Source organism: Saccostrea echinata, unplaced genomic scaffold, assembly GCF_033153115.1.
Source record: "Saccostrea echinata isolate AGI-Se365-2 ecotype Australia unplaced genomic scaffold, CSIRO_AGI_Sech_v1 ptg000009l, whole genome shotgun sequence".
NCBI classification, from domain to species: Eukaryota; Metazoa; Mollusca; class Bivalvia; order Ostreida; family Ostreidae; genus Saccostrea; species Saccostrea echinata.
Genome location: NW_026889758.1, coordinates 24,896,686 through 24,915,926, shown reverse-complemented (window position 1 = coordinate 24,915,926; position 19,241 = coordinate 24,896,686). Strand labels below are relative to the sequence as shown.

At 35.6% G+C, this 19,241-nt stretch overlaps 3 protein-coding genes across 3 annotated transcripts; all 3 read left to right on the top strand.

The window, feature by feature from the left end:
• Positions 1-34: 34 nt before the first annotated feature.
• On the top strand, positions 35-3,555 carry LOC133183494 (neuronal acetylcholine receptor subunit alpha-3-like). Its single transcript, XM_061318444.1, has one exon. The coding sequence runs from the start codon at positions 293-295 to the stop codon at positions 1,556-1,558; it is 1,266 nt and encodes a 421-aa protein (XP_061174428.1). The 5' UTR covers positions 35-292; the 3' UTR covers positions 1,559-3,555.
• Positions 3,556-13,096: 9,541 nt separating this feature from the next.
• LOC133182575 (acetylcholine receptor subunit beta-like 1) lies at positions 13,097-14,371 on the top strand. Its single transcript, XM_061317420.1, has one exon. The coding sequence runs from the start codon at positions 13,109-13,111 to the stop codon at positions 14,369-14,371; it is 1,263 nt and encodes a 420-aa protein (XP_061173404.1). The 5' UTR covers positions 13,097-13,108.
• Positions 14,372-17,733: 3,362 nt separating this feature from the next.
• Positions 17,734-18,990, top strand: LOC133182574 (neuronal acetylcholine receptor subunit alpha-7-like). The gene has a single exon (XM_061317419.1). The coding sequence runs from the start codon at positions 17,734-17,736 to the stop codon at positions 18,988-18,990; it is 1,257 nt and encodes a 418-aa protein (XP_061173403.1).
• The last annotated feature ends 251 nt before the right edge of the window (positions 18,991-19,241 follow it).

Sequence of the window (19,241 nt, the reverse complement as noted above, 5' to 3'; positions counted from 1 at the left end):
GCTGTCACGGAATGTGGACATTTTGATATATTGGTTCTGAAACAGGTTAATCTATTCTATGATAAATTAATTAACCAATTATACAATTTTATGTATTAAGTGTTTTGTTTTTACTTTTTTTTTATTGGAGATACATATAATGTACTCTACAAGAAGTGACATTAGCTGATTTCTATTCATACCCCTTGTGAATAGGTGGTATCTTTAAACGCCTTAGAGTGAATTATAAGGAGAAAATGACATCGCGTTCTGGACTAGTGCGTCTCTTTGGACAGTGACTCGCGTTTATGAAATGGCGGACCATCAGGTTCTTGTAGTCCTGACACGGATAACACTATGTCTATCCTGTTTAATTTATTGTGGTGTTAGTCAACCGAACGAAGCCTCCAACCGCTTATCAGCAGATATCAAGAAAAACTACAACAAAATGATTCGAGGAGTAGAAGATATGAGAGAGCTTACCCCTCTGTATTTTTCGTTTAATCTGATTCGCATTGCGGAATTTGACGAAGTGAACGGAAAACTATCAGTAGTGGGATATTTTGTTGTATATTGGATTGATTACAGGATGAAATGGGAACCAGAAAAATATAATTACACTTATAATATTCTTTTTGAGGAAAAGGAAGTATGGAGACCCCTAGTTGTTTTAGCTTCACCCCAAGATGAGTTCAAAAGACTTGGGGACGATGACAATTTCTTTATTAGATATAACAACGAGGGTCGCGCAGAATGGTATCCTGGAGATATTTGGGCATCATCATGCACACCAGATATGTACAAATACCCCTACGATACACAGTCTTGCTTGATATCCTTTGTCATTTGGGGCTATAGCACACAAGAAGTCACGGCTATTGCTTTATCCGACAAAATCAGTTTGCACGTGTACTCTTCTCATGGTATGTGGGATTTGATAGACACATCAGTGAAGTCCGGCATCGACAGTGAACGGGGACTGACGTTAATAGAGATTACTTTATTCTTGAAGAGGATTTCCACCTTTCACATGATTAACATGATTCTTCCTATTGTGTTTGTTGGATTGCTCAATATCCTTGTCTTCCTTCTTCCTGCTCAGTCCGGAGAAAGAGTTGGTTACTCCATCACAGTGTTACTTGCCATTGCAGTTTTTCAAACAATCGCGTCTGACAATCTTCCAAGCGTTTCTAAGCCTAATCTGTCTTTGCTTTGCATTAAACTGTTAGCAGACCTAATTCTGAGTGCTTTGGTGATGACGTTGACAATAATAACGTTATATTTTTATCACATGCCAGAATCTCGCAGAGTTCCTTCGTGTATTGCAGCTATAACTAGATTTGTGTTGTGCAGAACATGTTGTAGAAACAAGGCTAATGACACTACCAAAGACAAGTACGACGAACACATAATCGGAAATGGAATCGTCATGAAAGAATCTGTGTCAAACAGTGGTCACCATCAGACTGAGGTCACATGGACAGATGTTGGTAAAAGCAGTGATATTGTCTTTGCTGTGTTTTCTTTATTGACCTTTATAGGGTCAAATATCGTATTTTTGGTCTATGCAGTGTTTTAAAAATTTAAAAATTTTGTCAATAAGTCTCTGCCTGCAATGTTACTTATCAGAAGCGTCGTCTAACTAAATGTGTATGAAGCCAATGAGACGCTGTACAATTGTTAATAATAGTAATACGAAAGACATTACCTGATAAAGAATTTATTAATTATGGAGGCAAAATTTGCTGCATGCGATCAATTTATATTTCATTTTCAATGCAATAAGAAATGTATTTAGGAACATTAAGGAAATCTTTTTTTGTGTGTGTGTTAATTATGGATGTCGCAGTAAGTGCTGGCACGAAAAAAAATTGCCGGTGGAAGGCTGCAAAGAAAAAGCTATGGTTTCAAATGAGGTAATATAGACCACATGCATCGACCACAAATGTTTTGACAAATGTGATTTTTCAAAGAATTTTACACAATATTTACAAAAATTGAAGTGGGCGACGGCTGTGGAACTATTTTCTTAAGGAAAAGTACACCTGAAACGAGTCAATTTAAGGTTTTTTTAACTAAGAAAAATGTTATTTACATAAAAAAAAAACATTAAAATGATGCATGTGGTCTTTATTATCCGAAAGAAAATTCCACTGAAAGTTGATGTCTTCTGGAACTTTGTAAAAAGAATTATAGGAAAATTCAAAATTACACAACGTCACAAATAGAATTTAGAAGATACTCTGAGAAAATAAAATGGTTTCTATGATCTTACTGCATATGATTTCAACGATTCAGAAAGCATGATTTTCAATTACTTACATCACTGTAATATTTAAGAAAAAATACAGGGCCAGATTTGAATTGAAACCATACCTTTTTCTTTCCAACCCTACACCGGCAAATGGTGGCGTCTCGATATGAATGGAAAATTCTCAAAGGGACGTCAAACAAGCAAACAAACAAACAAAAAATTGCCTTCCAGAAAAAAATGTAAAAATCAACAAAGTATGATGAATAGAAATTATTTGCTTACTTAAATGTGGGAAAACACCTAACTAGAGTATTCAGTTATTCTTTATCTTGGTTTAAAATGTTAAAATACTTCAATATATTACAAGTTACAAGTATGTAGAACCATAGATTTCAGTTTATTCAAATTTAAGGAAGTCCAATTCTCAGGTTCTGAAATTCAACTTTTAAGTAATTGAAAATGCTCACAAAAATGTCTCTGATTTCACATAGTAACATGAATTTACCCATGGAATTTCTTCAAAGTTCATCATTACAGTTAATCATATTATATAGGGAAAATTATCAAATCTCAAATACATTTTCAAGAAATGAGAATAAGAAAACCAGCTATGCATTTTCTAATTGAAAATTGATTAACAGATATAATTTGGGTTAGAAAAATATAGGTATCCAGGCATTTGGAGAAAATTGTATCTTTTTTATGCTTATACAATATTTTAGTTCTTCTTTTTAGTTCAATTCTCATATGATACATAATGTAAAATGTTTGTGCTATCATTGCTAGACATCACATATCACATCGAATTTCATATCATGCTAATAAGCAGTCGTATCTAATGCTAGACAAAAGGAACTTCAATTTCTCTAGAAATGAATTAATTTTTATCTTTTATGGGGTATAAATGTCAACTTTTTACCTGACCGTTTCTAAGACTTCAAAGAACCTTGAATCATATCAAGATGCATCAAATGAAAATTGTTGCATGAAAAGATTTCAATTTCAAGCTTTATTTTGAGACTTTTTAAATAAAATAATAAATTTAAGAGTAATCCTTCTTGGCTGAGTATCGGATATCCTTAAGGACACTCCATATACGATAATTTTTTAGGGACATAAGGAGTTCTGTAAATATTGAGTTTATCTAATTCAATAATCAACATAGAGCACCGGCCATGAACCACCAGAGAAAATGTTCACAGACCATGAAGTATTGGTGTTGCCTATTTAAATGGGAAATTAACATGCAAATAAAGTGTTTAATTAATTTATAAAGGCATAATGACATGATAAGAATTCTGGAATTGATTACAAATTTGATAATAAACTGTGTACATTGCAGACTACTCAGTATTTCATTGTCAAGAAAAATTGTGGTTCAGGTGAGTTTTGTGGCATATGTGCTCTTTTTTGTCACACCTTGAGGAAGTTGAGATGAGGTTATGCTATATCCCCGGCGTCGGCGTTAGCGTTGGCATCCTGAATAAAGGTTTTGGAGCAAGTCCATTTTTTAGTAACTATGAGCCTTATTGTGACCAAACTTGCATGACTCATGTATATAAAGACCCACACTACCAGATATACTTCGAATGCTGGATATAACCTAAAATTTTTGGTTGATTGACCAGGTTAAAGTTTTTGGGCAGCCTCATTCCCAAGTAGCTATAAGTGTTATGGAGACCATCCTCACATAGTAGATACATCTAAGAATGCACACTACCGTACATGTTTCGGATGCTGGATCTGAGTCATCTGACCTATATTTTCTGGATGAGTGACCAGTTAACATTTTTGAAGCAGGTTCTTTCTCAAGTACAGTAACTATGGATCAGGTTCATCCTCAAGTACAGTAACTATTAGCTCATACATTTTCTGGATAAACAAGCAGGTCAAAATTTTCGGAGCAGGTCTATTCCAAAGTATCCCTAAGGTGACAAATTTAAACTTGCATGGATAATGTATTTAGGGATGGCCACTACCAGCAGACTTGCTTCAGATGCTGGATCTGACGCATAATTGTTGAGATTTGAAGTTAATGGAGTAGGTCCATTCCCAATTAAGTATAAACCCTATAATTACCAAACCAAAGGATCATGTACGTAAGAATACATTACCAGATTTGCTTCGGATGCCGGATCTGACCTACATTTTCTAAGTGAATGGCCAGGTTAATTTGTTGGAGCAGATCCATTCCCTAGTAACTATATGTGTCTCATGGTGACCAAAATTGCATGGATGATATATCTGGGGATACATGTTACCATGCAGAACATTTACAGTGTATTTGGTGAGGGACTTTTCTTTAACTATAGATAACATATGTTGAAATGAGCATTGTAATCTTCGATTACCGGTAATTATACCCGCACTTTCTAAAGAAAGTTCGGGTATATTGTTGTTACTCATGTCTGTCCGTCCGTCCGTCCGTCCGTCCGTCTGTCCGTCCGTCCGTCCGTCCGTCCGTCTGTCACACTCTTATTTCTCAAACTCCTCTTACATTTTACACAGTAGCCTAATCATCTTTTGGGAGGTGTTTGGTGGTGTCATGTAGATGTGCAGTAAAGTTTCGGAATTTTCATGTTCACCCTGGGGGTCAAATGGGGGTCGAAAAATGACGTTTTTTATGCAAAAAGCCCCTGGTTCCCTGAACTCCTCTTACATTTTACACAGTAGCCTAATCATCTTTTGGGAGATGGCTGGTGGTGTCCTGTAGATGTGCAGTAAGGTTTTGGAATTTTCATTTTCACCCTGGGGGTCAAATGGGGGTCGAAAAAAGACATTTTTTATGCAAAAAGCCCCTGGTTCCCTGAACTCCTCTTACATTTTACACAGTAGCCTAATCGTCTTTTGGGAGATGGTTGGTGGTGTCCTGTAGATGTGCAGTAAGGTTTCGGAATTTTCATTTTCACCCTGGGGGTCAAATGGGGGTCGAAAAATGACGTTTTTTATGCAAAAAGCCCCTGGTTCCCTGAACTCCTCTTACATTTTACACAGAAGCCTAATCATCTTTTGGGAGATGGTTGGTGGTGTCCTGTAGATGTGCAGTAAGGTTTCGGAATTTTCATTTTCACCCTGGGGGTCAAATGGGGGTCGAAAAATGACGTTTTTTATGCAAAAAGCCCCTGGTTCCCTGAACTCCTCTTACATTTTACACAGTAGCCTAATCATCTTTTGGGAGATGGTTAGTGGTGTCCTGCAGATGTGCAGTAAGGTTTCGGAATTTTCATTTTCACCCTGGGGGTCAAATGGGGGTCAAAAAATGACGTTTTTTATGCAAAAAGCCCCTGGTTCCCAGAACTCCTCTTACATTTTACACAGTAGCCTAATCATCTTCTGGGAGATGGTTAGTGGTGTCCTATAGATGTGCAGTAAGGTTTTGGAATTTTCATTTTCACCCTGGGGGTCAAATGAGGGTCGAAATATGACGTTTTTTATGCAAAAAACCCCTGGTTCCCAGAACTCCTCTTACATTTTACACAGTAGCCTAATCGTCTTTTGGGAGATGGTTGGTGGTGTCATGTTGATGTGCAGTAAGGTTTCGGAATTTTCATTTTCAAGTTTTTGATGCAGTGGAAGAGCTCTCACTAATACATATCAGCATATTAGGTTTGATAAAAATATCTTGAATGATTTATTTAAAACTGAGCTTAACACTTATTTGAGAAAAGAGAGGTCAAGGTCAACTGAAAGGTTGAGGTCAAAATGTTGATGCAGTTGAAAAACTTATATCAGTATGTATTTACTATTAGCATAGAAGTTCAAAAAAAATATCAGAAATGGTTTATTTAAAATGTAGATAAGGCCAAATAAAAAAATATGTGTGGTTCGGGTTACCCGACCTTCCCTATTTTATACCCCCGACCCTAAACTTTTTTTTGGCAATTTTCATATTTTTCCGGAATTTCCCCCAATTTCCATCAATGGCTCCAGTTTAAGTTTTAGTTTCAGCAATGACGGCCTCCTTGCAAAACATAGTGCAAGTGTTTAATAGTGTTAAATCCAAAGCAAGCTAGCATGTAGGTGTCCCCTACCAATATTGACTAGTATATTATCACACCACATCTAAATGCCATTTGCAAAGCAGTGATAGGTATTATTTAGAAAAAAAAATTAAGAAAATCATTTTGTTAAAAAAAAAAAATTTAAAAAAATAAAAATCCCTACCTACCTACCCTAATTTTTTTGGAAGTGTAACCGGAACCACACATATTTTTTTGTTTGGCCTAAACACTAATTTAAAAAAGTGAGGTCAAGGTCAAAGGAAAAGTCAAGGTCAAAAAAGTTGATGCAATTGATATCTCTCAGCAGTATAATTATATCAGCATATGAAGTTTGATAAATATATCTTGAATTGTTTATTCAAAACTGATCTAGACACTAATTTAAGAAAATTAAGGTCAAGGTCAAAGGAAAATTCAAGGTCAAAAATTTTGATGCAGTTGAAAAGCTTACATCAGTATGTATCAGCATATGACGTTTTATTGAAGTCGGACATGACAAACACTATATGCCTCGGCCATATTCATGGCAGGGCATAAAAAACTTGAATCTACACTATATGAGGATGTTTCCATATCAAAATGACTAACAAGCAAATTCAAAGAATTGTGGTCCCCTGCTTTCCGTGTCCTAGTGGATGGGATGCCATTATTTATGACATATTGTTTCAAATATGCACGCCCTATCATATGTCATTCAAAAGTAATCACCAAAGTTAAAATTTTTGAAAATTAGGTAAAACATCAAGGTCAAGGGGTAAAAAATCATAGCATGCTTGGAAACATCTTGTTACAGGTAATGTACATGTCAAATATAAAAGTCCTATCTCTTCTCAATCAAAAGTTATAAGGAAATATAACATTTTTGAAAAGTAGATTAAACTTCAAGGTCAATGTCACAGAGTCAAAAGTCATGATATATTTAGAAAGGTCTTGTCACAGGTAATATACATGTATAATATGAACGCCCTATCTTTTCTCTTTCAAAATGATCATTTGAAATAATGTTAAATTTTTTGAAAAGTAGGTCAAACTTCAAGGTCAAGGTCATGGGTTCAAAAATCATGGTATGTTTAGAAAGTTCTTGTAGGTAATGTACATGTGAAATATGAAATCCCTATCTCTTATTATTCAGAAGTTATGACCAAGGTTAAATTTATTGTGACAGACGGACAGACTGACAAACGGACAGACTGACAGACAAATGAGATTTAATGTCCCCTAGGTCCCTTTCGCGAAAATGGATGACGATAATGCCCTTGCTATTCATGAGAAGAAGATTTATGATGGAAAAAATCCCCTGCATTTTTCTATGTAAATCATTGGATCCCCATATGTGGCCCCATCCTACCCCAGTGGGTCATAATTTTAACAAATTTGAAGCTACACTGTCTATGTAAAGAAAGTTTCAACTTTTTGGGCCCAGTCAGTGGTTCTTGATAAGACTTTTTTAAAATGATACCACCAAATTTTCACTAATTCTTGATTATCCCCCCTTGAAAGAGGGTGTGACCCTTCACTTGAACAAACTTGAATCCCCTTTACCCAAAGATGCTTTGTGGCTGGGTTGGTTGAAATTGGCCCGGCGGTTCTAGTGAAGAAGACAAAAATGTGAAAAGTTTGCAGGCAGACAGATGGATGACAAACAAAATGTGATCAGAAAACCAGAAAAACTCAAGTGAGCTAAAAACTGATGATCACAAGTACTTGGAAAGAGTTACAGTATTTGAAAAGCAGTTTTTTTTTTCATGCATTAATTGTTTTCAGAAGCTGAAAAGGTATGACTTGTATCCATGTTGAAAAAACTTCACATTTCAGAAAACAGTATGATTAAAAATAGTTAATCAAGGTGCTTTGAGTAGCAAAATAAGCTAAACTGGTATAGCTAATTCAACCACAGAGCTTAGTGAATTTTAAAATGCACAACCTTTTCAACTCTTAATCATTCTTAAAATATTTATATCATCATTTCTGATTCAAGGGAGAACTAGAGATATGATCAGAAGTATATCCGTTGACTAATAAACATGTACATGTATATTGTGTTTTTTAAGTCATTAATGTTTGTTTGTTGTTAAATGTCCCTCTTGGGAATTTTTCACTCATACGGAGACACCACCACTCAAAAATAATGAAGACGTACAAGTCGGATTTGAGGTTAACATTCATTTTAGGAATTTTCAACAATTAATTAAGACGTAAAGAGATAACTCCTTCCCCTTGCCCCTTCCCCTTCCCAGACCCCAGTTTGTTCATGTATGCAAACTAGTCTAATACTTTGGTTTGACATAAAAAAAAATGTGAATACATACAAATAGTTTAATGGTCCATCTCTTTGAATGATTTTCATTCCTAATTCTAGGTTGACCCAAATTCATGAATGAAATGTCAAGTAATCTTATCATTGATGCACTTCTATTTAATTTGATGTAGTCATATTATGAACAAGAGAGTGGGGATGACCTCAAGGGTTCATAACCTTAAACCATTAGATGTACATAACATAATAGCACAAGAAACAAAATTATGTATAGTCAAATGGAAAAATTTTCTACTATTTAGGAGTCGCATGATCATTTGTCATTTCAGGGACAGGGAGCGGCTAGGGAGATTGGAACCACCCCCCCCCCCCCCCCCCCGGAATTTGCAGAGTTATTTAAATAGGACTATATACTGATTTACAGAAGCAAATAAAAAATGACTTTGGATGCCCTCCCCCTTTAAAAACATGGACCCCACCATCATTGTTTTTATTTTGTTTGTTTGTTTTTGTTTGTTTTTTTTTTGCTCCTCAGGAAATTCTGGGCTGGAATTTTTTTGGACCGAGGTGTGGACCCCCCCCCCCCCCGGAAAAAAATTCCCGGATCTATGCCTGTAACTGAATGTAATGTCGACAACGGGAGATAACTCTTCAGAATGTGAAATTCGTCTATTGTGGCATCGATGATCCACTCTCTACGATCGGCTCATACATTCAGTGTCTGAGAGAGAAACGAACGACAACTCTGCATAGGAGATTGCCGATGATCTTTGATCCTTTTTAAACTTTAACCTAACCATTTGCATTTCGGTTTATTTTACCCCAATCTATACTTAAACTTGTACTTACCGACTGTCATAGGTCCTGTCAACTTCATGAAATATAATCCAATTAAAACACAAAATGAATTAATTTCCACTGATATACATGTAACACTGCACCATGTCACATGGCATGTGCAATCTAAAAATGATAATGGTAAAACTAGTACTAGTACTGGTAGGGTGACGCAAGCCCAATGTGATGTAGAAATTTTCAAAAAGGTGTTCACATACATGTACAGTACAAGAACAAATTTTAAATTATCATAACAAACGATGTTTTAACATAACTTTGCCATCTAGGCCTATTTCCAAAAACAGGCAAATTGTGTGTGTGTGTATTGGGGGGGGGGGGGGGGGGGGCACATATAAATTGATTGGGTATGGCTTTTCAAGGAGGTTTTTGCCTAATCAAATACTAAAAAAAGTTTGCACATTTTGATAAATTCATCAAAAACGCTTTGTACTAAAATAATATTATTTGTTGTTGAGAAGATAAATTTAAAAAGTTCCAATTATGGGCCAAAAATTTATACCCCCCCCCCTTTTTATTAAAACCTAATTTACAACATTAATTAAATTCTGATATTTCAGACTGGTAATGAATTAAGTATATGAAATGCGTATAAGAGGTTCATGGGTCACATGGTCACCTGAGCATTTTATGCTCGATTTGACGAATACATGTACTGTGTAAATTATAGAATTATTTGGACTTTTTCCTTGGTAAGCCCAATATGAAGGAGTGTGCATTTAGAGGCAAACACCTTAGTGCGGGTATTACTGTCTCATGACAGCATCTAGTTATGTTTAAACTTTATTTCAAGTTGACGAGAGAATCAAGGGGTCCAAGGGCCTTAACGGTCACCTGATTCAATACAACAATTTAGAAGGTCCATAAACTGATAAATGAAGCTTTGTTGCCCTAAAGCAAGAAAAATAGTGTGATTAGGATCAACAAAATAATTGGTCTAGTATCTATCTGTCGCCCATTTATCACTATTACCATGCAGACTATTAACAAAATATTTTTTTAACCCCATATTATTATCCTCACATTGGCCTCTCTTGGCCTTTGAAGTACATTTAAAAAGATAAGTTATTTTTGTCTCATTTTTATTCATCTATTATTTCCAAGTCTACCTGATCATTAAACTCTGAAAGAACTTTTTGTATTATACAATAAAAATTCTTGTATAATTCTCTTATTCTATTAACCTTTCAAATGCATTATTTACAGTGATTAATTATCAAAGGTGAGTGGCAAAGGGGAATAACTTTGCTCAGCAGAATGAAAATTAATAGAGCCCTGGTCAGGACCAGAACACTTGACTAAATGGTTCAGGTGTTCAAATTTCTGGTAAAAATACCCTTGCTTATTAAAACTTTTACTGTTTGCCCCCAATTGGCAATGTGCCCAGAAGCATAGAAGATTTTCAAAGAAATGCATTTTCACTATATTATCAAATAAATAAAACTCCACCCTTACACCAGAACATCTGATCCAGGGGCTGCCATGAACTCACAATTCTGGAAGAAGCACCCTTGCTCAACATAGCTATACACTTGTTTCTTTGCTTTGTAACCAGAAGTAGAAAATATATTTTGAAAGAAATTATGCATTTCACTATATAATCGATAGAGCCCTCCCTTCCCCTTCAACAGAACCCCTGCTTAGGGGTCATGGATTTCACTATTTTGAAAGAGGCATTCTTTCTTTTCATAACCATGCACTTCCTTTGTTTAAATAATACCCAGAAGCAGAGAATATTTTCAAAGAATTTATGAATGTTCCCTATATAATCAATGGAGTCCTGCCAAAACACTAGAACCCCTGACCCTGGGGCCATGGAATTCATAATTCTGAAAAGGCAGCCTCGCTCATCATCTATGTACTTAATTTATTTAATATCCAGGAGCAGAGAAGAAGATTTTCAATGAATTAAGCATTTTCACTATATATATCATGAAGGCCCGCCCCAACATCAGAACCACTGACCCAGGGGCATGAAATTTACAATTTTGGAAGAGGCAACAATGCTAATCATAACTACGCATTAAGTTAGTTTACTTAATACCTCGGAGCAGAGAAGATTTTCAAAGAATTAATGTATTTTCCCTATATAATCAATAGCGCCCCGCCCTAACATCAGAACTCCTGACCCTGGGGCTATGAAATTCATAAATTTCGAAAAGGCATTCATGCTCATCATAACTATGCTCTAAATTAGTTTATTTAATACCCAGGAGCAGAGAAGAAAATTTCAAAGCATCAATGCATTTTCACTATATAACTAATAGCGCCCTCTATAACACCAGAACCCCTAACCCCGAGGCCATGAATTTCATAATTTTGGAACAGGCACTCTTGCTCATCATAACTATGTACTTAGTTAGTTTATTTAATACTTAGGAGCAGAGAAAAAGATTTTCAAAGAAATAATGCACTTTCACTATATATACATGTATCATATAGCCCCACCTCTAGCTCCAGAACCCCTGATCATGGGACCATGAATTTCACAATTTTGGTTGAGGGCTCAATACAATCATGCCAACAATTTGACTGCTTGATGTCCAGGAGTAAAGAAGATTTTCAAAGATTGCATTAATTTTTGTGGTTTTAGCCCCACCCCTCAGGCCACAGGGGTGCAGGGACCATAAAATTCACAATTTTTGTTCCCCTTCACCCATAGATGCTATATGCCAAATTTGGTTGAAATAGGTTGAGCGATTTCAGATAAGAAGCTAAAAATGTTCAAATGTTAACGCACAACGACAGACAAAAACGGATAGCAATAAGTCACCTGAGTGACTCAGGTGACCTAAAAAAAATCAAGCAGCAGCCTCAAATGAATGAAATGCTGCTTTCCTCTATCGTCGCCATCGTCTTTACAGGCGTTGTAATTTTACATTTCTTTTTGCAGTAGTAAAACCCATCTTTTTGAATACGATTGATTGTGTGCTAAGAAATGCAACAAGGCTTTGGAATTTCGATTCTCCTACCCCCATCTCCGTAGGAGGGTGTCAAAAAGCGTCTTTTTTCTGAAAAAACCTGTTCCTTGAACTCCTCTTTCATTTTTTTTTTTTTTTTTTTTTTTGCAGTAGCCTATTCGTATTTTTTAATGTGATTGAGAGTGTCTTCTAGATGCGTTATAAGGGATTCGAATTTAGATTTTACCTTAAGGGACGACTGGGGTAGAAAAAAACGATGTTTTTCTACAAAAACCTGTTTTTCTACAAAAACCTGTTTTTCTGAACTCCTCTTACAGTTTTTGCAGAAACCAACTTATCTTTTGGAATATGATTGATGGTGTCCTGTAGATGTGCAATAAGGTTTCAGAATTTTAATTTTTCACCGTGGATTAATTAATTAATAATCTATTAGCGGTTACTGATATGTCATCATTTTGTACTACATCATTGGTGAATACTGTAGTAATTACTTCTGAAACCAATCTGAGATTCCTGTTTACTTTTTCAATTCAGTGATTGACAGTTTTGAACATTGCGAAATCTTCACTACCTTCATTTCAGAACACATTGAACTAGTACAAGTCAATAGATCTGCTGTCACGGAATATGGACAGTTAAACATAAGTACTGAAACAGATTTACGTATTGACTAATTAATTTACCAATGATACAATTTGAAGGGGTTTTTGGGGTAGATTTAAGGCACACAACAAGTATATTACCTTGTGAATAGGTTATCTTAAACGCTTTGGAGAGAATTAAACAGAAATATCGTGTCCTGGACTAGTGCGCCAAGTGGCAGGTGACGCGCATTTAAAAAATGGCGGACCATCAGGTTCTTGTGGCCCTAACACGGATAATACTATGTCTATCCTGTTTAATTTATTTTGGCGTTGGTCAACCAAATGAAGCGTCCAACCGCTTATCAGCAGATATCAAGAAAAACTACAACAGAATGATTCGAGGAGTGGAAGATATGAGAGAGCTAACCACTCTGTATTTTTCGTTTAATCTGATTCGCATAACAGAATTCGACGAAGTGAACGGAAAATTATCACTGGTGGGATTTTTTGTTGTAAATTGGATTGATTACAGGATGAAATGGGAACCAGAAAAATATAATTACACTTATAATATTCTTTTTGAGGAAAGGGAAGTATGGAGACCCTTGGTTGCTTTAGTTTCATCCCATGATAAGTTCAAAAGACTTGGAGACAATGACAATTTCTTTATCAGATATTACCCCGAGGGTCGCGCAGAATGGTATCCTGGAGATGTTTGGGCATCATCATGCACACCAGATATGTACAAATACCCCTACGATACACAGTCTTGCTTGATATACTTCGTCATTTGGGGCTATAGCACACATGAAGTCACGGCTATTGCTTTATCTGACAAAATCAGTTTGCACGTGTACTCTCCTCATGGTATGTGGGATTTGATAGACACATCAGTGAGGTCCGGCGTCGACAGTGAGCGGGGACTGACGTTAATAGAGATTACTTTATTCTTGAAGAGGATTTCCACCTTTCACATGATTAACATGATTCTTCCTATTGTGTTTGTTGGATTGCTCAATATCCTTGTCTTCCTTCTTCCTGCTCAGTCCGGAGAAAGAGTTGGTTACTCCATCACAGTGTTACTTGCAATTGCAGTTTTTCAAACAATCGCGTCTGACAATCTTCCAAGCGTTTCTAAGCCTAATCTGTCTTTGCTTTGCATCAAACTGTTAGCAGACCTAATTCTGAGTGCTTTGGTGATGACGTTGACAATAATAACGTTATATTTTTATCACATGCCAGAATCTCGCAGAGTTCCCCCGTATATTGCAGCTATAACGAGATTTGTGTTGTGCAGAACATGCAGAAACAAGGCTAATGACACTACCAAAGACAAGTACGATGAATACATAATCGGAAAAGGGATCGGCGTAACAGAATCGGTGTCAGATAGTGGTCATCATCAGACCGAGGTCACATGGACAGATGTTGGTCAAAGCAGTGATATTGTCTTTGCCGTGTTTTCTTTATTGACCTTTATAAGTTCAAATATCGTATTCTTGGTGTATGTAATATTTTAGAAATATTAAAATGTTGTCAATAAAACTATGGTATATGAAGTCAGCAAGGCGCTGTACAATTGATAACACTTCGAAAGACCTGACATGTTGAAGATCTTATTAATTAGGAAGGCGCTGCATGCGTTCCATTTATAAGTCATTTTCAATGACAATAAATTTTTTGAATGTTGAGAATATCTTTAAAGTCCAAAATTCTGACGCTTAAATTAATTTACAATTGTTATTATTAAATATAAAGATTTAAATAAAGTTCTTATATTTAGTAGAAATTTATAATTAAAAAAATTGATTTGACAAAAGGCAAACGCTTGATGCGACCATTCTTGTGTTTTGCTACAAAGAATATATTTACGTCACCTCACTTCTGTCCTAATCTAAAAATTTCACAATAAACTGCCCTTCTGACATTACTGTACAATTATTACTGTGATATCCTGCGAATTCTGATCAATAAGAATAATTAATTATTATCTCCGGCTTTGGAACACTTGTCAGTCTGTCGTCTGTGATTGAATCTGAATCAATTTACTGTAGTTCATGTAAATAATATAAATTAACGTCTAAAAAACGATTATTATTTAAAAGCGCTATCCATTCCAGTGCAAGTACCGAAGGAGAGAAGCCATTCCAGGATTCGGTACGAAGCTTTCCCTGAGTGGCGGACAGTATATAGTGAACTTAGTATCACTTTTCCAGTGATGCGGTAGTCTCTCTCGATTTCAGACAGGTTAAACTACAGAGAGTCTGTGGAGCCCTTGGATGGGTGGCCGCTTCACGATTTAGAATTGGTGGTACCGGTGGGATTCGAACCCACGCCTTCTAAGAGAACATTCCCACGCTAAGGGAAGCTTCGTCACGAAGATTAGCCTGAGTTCTCTCTTAGTGTTCGGGCCTCTTTGGTAATGGTTATCTATGCCGTCTACAGATACTAAGTCTGTAAATGGACAGAGAGTCCTGGCCCTAGAGTCCTTACAGGTTACAAAAGGCCAGAGTCATTGTGCCCATCCAAGGGCGCCTGAAATAGAGGGAGACTCTACCACACCACCAGAAGCACAGTACAAGTTCCTTATATACTGTCCGCTACAAATTATTAAAACACGTGTGTATTTATAAACATGGACGATCAAGTTAGAATAAAAATATTAATTAAATCATTGAAATAACAAATCATACCTTAAACATTTTCAACAAAGGGTATCTGTCAATATATCCAGCTGCTCGTATGTCACGTACATGTATGCTGAATTTTCAGTTTTATCAGATGTATATTTGTATTAGTTTTGTTTTCTCCTCTGCATATTTTTATATTTAATAACATTGCTACAAATTGTTTAACAGTTATATTATGCATATTTTACATAAAGTTTTATATGAGTATCATACATCCTTCTCTGTATACAAGTAGAACTGCGGCATACTTAATCAGGGATACCACCCCAATTTTATACTCCTTTAGAGTTTGACATGTAGCTATTGTAAAATATGCTAATATTCTTTACTGATAGACTGTATTGACCGATCGAATTAACTATTGTCTTCTAGGAAAAATGTTAAAAAACAACAGAGTATTGACGAACAGAAATCTTTTGCTTAAATGGGGAAACGCGCACAAGTAACGTATCCATTTACTTTATCTTGGTTTAATATGATGTTAATAATAATTAATATTGATTACAAACTACATGTACAATATGTATGTATTAACCGCAGCTTTCAGTTTATTCAAATTCGATACAATATGATCTTTAAGTACATTAGTACTGTAAATATTGAGTTTCTCTTGTATTCAACATAGGCACCGGCCATGAACCTTCATGGTAAATGTTCGCAGACAATGAAGTATTGGTGTTTCCTACTTAAATGGGAAAGTACTATGCAAATAAAGTGTTCTTTTAATTTATACAGGCTTAATGACCAGATAAAAATGCTGGAATTGATTACAAATTGAGTAATAAACTGTACAGATTTCAGCTTACTTTAGATCTAAGGACAGATCACTCCAACTGCATAAAAATAAATCTTTAATTAAGCGTGCATGTATTGAGGGTTCTTAAATCAAATGTACTTTTGGAAAGGGCTTATACATAGGCAAAGCCTGCTGCCCAGTCCATTTATGTTTTATTACATTATAACATAATTATGTTCAAATCAAATCAAGGGCAGATCATTCAAATTCCAAAAAAGTACCATGGTTCACTTGAAATCTGTTCGAAAGGATTTTTACTTGATATTTCTTCTTAAAAAAAAAAAAAAAAAAAAAAAAAAAAAAAAAAAAAAAAAAAAAAACAATCGCACACACTCAAAGACACACCCCCCCAAAAAAAATAAAATGTACTTGAATAAAGCCATCTGAATTCAATTTGACTTTGGACGAGGTAGTAGTTATACATCTTAAAAATTTATCCTTGGAACAACCTAAGTCTCTGACAGTATGGACGATCGCATAAGCTTCCCCAGACTTGGACACAGACTACCAATTCTTTTGCTATACATTCCTTTATAATGTAAAAATTAATCTAAAAAATCACACCGGATCAACTTATCTCAATCTTGGCACAGAGTTAGAATAATTCAAGTCCAAAAAAATTTTCAGACTCTCGGGAAATTTCATAGTCTACAAGCCCAGCTATGGCATCGCAAATAACCCCAACCCTGCTTATTTCACTTTTCCTTCGAGGAAAGGGTAAACATGGGCCTCTTTACACCCTTCCTACTACGCACTTAAAACACAATTTCTAATTATTATCAATTTTATAATTTTTTAGACCCTCTCCTTTCCATCTATGCCCTAAAATAACCCGATTCCACCCCATATACATGCCCAAGAATTTTTGAGAAAAAACCTCTATTTTTAAACTGGCACTACTTGCGTGGTCAATGAAATAGGGGTAAAATTTGTGGCCTGTAGCCATTTCTCCAAATAAAGAGTACGTACTTGTTATCATGTACATTGTATTTTCATTCGAATGTGGAATCTATTAGTTTAAAAATGACAGGAAAAGTCTGATCCTGATCGACCGATATTATGTGGAAATATTTTACATCTTTAGTTAGTTCATATCATGTTAAAGTTTCATTTCTGCACAATAAAATAACTGAATTTATTGATAACTTCCTCCTTTAGTATAAATTTGCTAGGGTAAAGTCAAAGTGAGGAATCATCAATACTCCTATTGTCCATTGTTTTCATTGTTAATTCAATATCCATTAACTACTCATGTTTACATCCATTAATGATTAGAACATAGCTGCTACAATCCAGTTACAGAATCTTTGATTGTGATCCATATATATTTCCTGTAAATAGGGTTAATGATCAGTGGGTCATATTGACTGGCACTACAAGGATCATATTTGGAACTATGACAGAGTGTCAAGCACTGTTGTCTATGACACGGATATTTTTATGTTTATCTTTAGCAATATATCCTCACTTTGCACAACCAAATGAAGCTTCTAATCGCCTTTATAGTACACTTCAAAAAAATTACAACAAAATGATTCGAGGAGAGCGAGATATGAGAAAAATAACGAAGTTGTATTTTACGTTTAATCTGATTCGAATTACAGAATTTGATGAATTAGATGGAAGATTATCACTTGTAGGTTTCTTTGCCTTATTCTGGATAGACGGCAGGATGAAATGGACACCAGCACAATATAATAATACAAACACTATTATCTTTAATGAAAAGGATGTATGGAGACCCCTCATTTTTTTAGCCTCTCCCCAAAAAGAATTCAAAAGACTTGGAAATAACAATTTCTTTATAAGATACAATGCCAGTGGTCGGGCAGAATGGTATCCAGGGGATATTTGGGCGTCATCATGCACACCGGATGTCTACAAATACCCTTATGATACACAGTCTTGCTTGGTGTCCTTTGCCGTATGGGGCTATAGTTCGGCTGAAGTCATGCTGAAATCCCTAGATAATAAAGTTCGTCTGCACGTATACTCTCCTCATGGCACATGGGATTTGATTGACACCTTGGTATTGTCCAACGTAGACACAAGAGGATTGGTTTTAATGAATATTACTTTAGTTATGGAAAGGATTTCCACCTTTCACATGATTAACATGATTCTTCCTATTGTGTTTGTTGGATTGCTCAATATCCTTGTCTTCCTTCTTCCTGCTCAGTCCGGAGAAAGAGTCGGTTATTCTATCACCGTGTTACTTGCAATTGCAGTTTTTCAAACAATTGCGTCTGACAATCTGCCAAGTGTTTCTAAACCTAAACTTTCATTGCTTTGCATCAAACTGTTAGCAGACCTAATTCTGAGTGCTCTGGTGATGACGTTGACAATAATAACGTTATATTTTTATCACATGCCAGAATCTCGCAGAGTTCCCTCGTGTATTGCAGCTATAACAAGATTTGTATTGTGCAGAACATGTAGAAACAAGGCTAATGACACTACCAAAGACAAGTACGATGAATACATAATCGGAAATGGGTTCGGCGTAACAGAATCGGTGTCAGATAGTGGACATCATCAGACCGAGGTCACGTGGACAGATGTTGGTAAAAGCAGCGATGTAGTTTTCACCGCGTTTTCTATCTTGACGTTTTTGGGTTCAAATGTCTTATTTATGGTGTATATTGCTTTTTAGTTGGAGTAAAGTTTAAATAATATTTTAACTTTCAAAAGTAAAGATAAAATGTACATTAAATAAAGTGAAGAGTGGTTAGTTGTTTAATCCACATTTATAAAAATTGTCTTCATTGTTATCATGTTTCTGACCAGAATACCTCAGTTAAAATAGTTACAAATGGAATATCCTTCCCTCTTTACCTTTGCAAAGAAGTGCGATCAATCCCTTTTTGTCTGTCTGCAAGATACATATAGGAAAAAAGGATGATC